The sequence below is a fragment of the Gavialis gangeticus genome, unplaced genomic scaffold (genome assembly GCF_001723915.1).
Source record: "Gavialis gangeticus isolate Ggan-Ray unplaced genomic scaffold, GavGan_comp1, whole genome shotgun sequence".
NCBI lineage: Eukaryota > Metazoa > Chordata > Crocodylia > Gavialidae > Gavialis > Gavialis gangeticus.
Window position 1 is genome coordinate 178,340,614 of NW_017729032.1, and position 2,262 is coordinate 178,342,875.

At 36.9% G+C, this 2,262-nt stretch overlaps 1 protein-coding gene across 1 annotated transcript in view; it reads right to left on the bottom strand.

The window, feature by feature from the left end:
* The window catches only part of TMEM27 (transmembrane protein 27), a 54,685-nt gene extending 53,050 nt beyond the window's left edge, over positions 1-1,635 (bottom strand). The window contains exons 1-2 of the mRNA XM_019524823.1: positions 1,517-1,635; positions 1,093-1,151 (exon numbers count right to left, since the gene is read on the bottom strand). Of these exons, the coding sequence (XP_019380368.1) occupies positions 1,093-1,151; positions 1,517-1,583 (126 nt within the window). The 5' untranslated portion in view covers positions 1,584-1,635. The remainder of the gene's footprint in view (positions 1-1,092; positions 1,152-1,516) is intronic.
* Between the last annotated feature and the right edge of the window lie 627 nt (positions 1,636-2,262).

Genomic DNA, 2,262 nt, shown 5'->3' on the forward strand with positions numbered 1-2,262 from the left:
TTTTTTTTTTTTTTTTTGCTCTAAATGGATGCAGTTGTCATCACAAAATGTTTCAAGAATGAGTCCATCATATTTTCAGCTGCAGCATTATGCCCTTTTAAGTACACCACTAAAAGCAATGGAGCTTTATCTGCTTAAATTGAAGTCTCTTACCCAGAAGGACTTGACATAAATATTGATTTCTGAAGACAAATAACAATTTTCAACTGTTATTTTTCCTATTTGTTCTGGTCTTGTATTTTCCAATACAATCAGTTCTCAGCTCATTTGGTGTTAAAGATCTGACATTTATGTCTCATTTTGGACTAGCATTTTGTGTCATAAAAATAACTTAATATTTCCAATAGATACTTTTTGTAACATTCTATTGTAACTTTCAATAAAGAAAAAAATCCAAGAAATTTCATATCTGATTTTGTGCTGATCTTTTTAACTCCGAACATATACACTTGAAGTATTCAAAATTGGCAATGAACTGGTTAGCTTGCCCTATAGCTCATGAAGTAAAACCAAAAGAGACCATTAGATCACTTAATCCAGCCTCCTGGCTATCACAGGCCATTATATTTCATGTCAAGAACCATGCATTACATCAAAAGATGTTAGTTAAATCAAAGAGCCAGAGAAGAGGAAGGACCACAATGTTACCAATGATCAAGGCCCCTGTAGTGGGACGTCCTTAGATCCCACTGGCTTGAGAGTGCAATTATCATTTCCCAAAGTAGGAGAGAAATGAGTTTTTAGTTACATAGGATCTATCACATATACAGTCAGATACCTTGAAATGATTCCCAGAATAACATACATGGACAATTCTCTTTATGAAATGGCATGCTTATACTTATCTTTTACAGAAAGTCTGCTGTATAGTAAAACTAAAATGATATGTTCAAACTATAATGTTTGTACTAACATGTTATACTAAGCATCCAAATCTCAGCAAAGAATACCTAGATTATGGCTCAATGAGCAATTTATTACAGTTAACCATGTAGAGAAAATGGTTTGCCTCTTCAGAACTTTTCCCATTTGTAATAGTTCTACTTTAGCAGACAATGAATTGAGGAGAATAAATGAAGATACTTTACTTACTGCATTATCTCCCAAAGCTGTTTTGATGCTAAGCCGCACTTTGAAAGCATTCTGTGCATCTGGCACAAAGAAGGAGAAAACAAAAATGATTTAGAAATCATCCTGGAAAATTAATGTAGTCAAAATCGTCCTAGTGTATCTGAACTAGTTGCATAAGTGGGAGACCTAGATGTTCCTAGCATGGACACGTCTGGACCACTCAGGATTCTCCATGCAGTTTTAACCATGATCTCTTCAGAAATGACCAAGATCAGCTTTACTAGTTAATCTGCAAACTCACAAGAGAGGTAATGGCTCAAACTGTACATTCCAAAACTCTTTTTAAAGGGCTAAAAAGCACATCAAAGAAACCGGCAGATTTTAGAGCGTACACCAACTTGAAAAATGTAATTGGTGAAGGATGAAGCTCAACTGCAAAACTTACCTGGCCTGCAGAATTCTGCATGAGCTGTGGTAACCAGGGAGAAAGCAAGCAGCAAAAAACCCTGCATCCTTTCAGAGTGGAAAACTTGAGACAAAAAGAAAAAAGTCACCACTGTACAGCACTCTTAAACTTTCTGTGACCCAGGATTAAAGCATCAGCAGCACAAGTGAGCAAGCAAGTAATAAACAGCCAAGGTTTAATCATTAACCCCCTTTATTTTAGCTAAAACGAGCACTGGAAAAAAACCATCTTCTGTCAAATGTTTACTTTTTTTCTCTTCAGCAAAGACAGAGATAAGAAGTATTTAATTTTCTTTCTCTGAGTTCCTTCCTAAAGCAATAAAAGCACTTCATGTACTGTCTGCAGACCCAAGGACCTCACGTTGTTTTCAGTCATGAATCCCAACATACAGAAAAAAAAAGCTTGAGAACAACGGTACTTAATGCAAGGCTGACTTGATAGTCTAATGGCTGTGTGATGTGCTGCCTCTCAGAGGTTGTGAGTTTTCACTGGGATCCCATTGTGCAATGTCATAGATTTCATAGACATTAGGGCTAGAAGGGACCTCAGAAGATCATCAAGCCTAGGGGCAGAAAGTCAGCTAGGGTCAAAGGATCCCAGCAAGATAGATGTTCAAATGTCAAAGGCATTTCACTGTGATGCCACTGTGCAATATTGATAATTTCTGAATGAAGCTATAATGAGGCTTGCCTAGGAGACCAGTTTACCTTGACAAAGGCCCTATG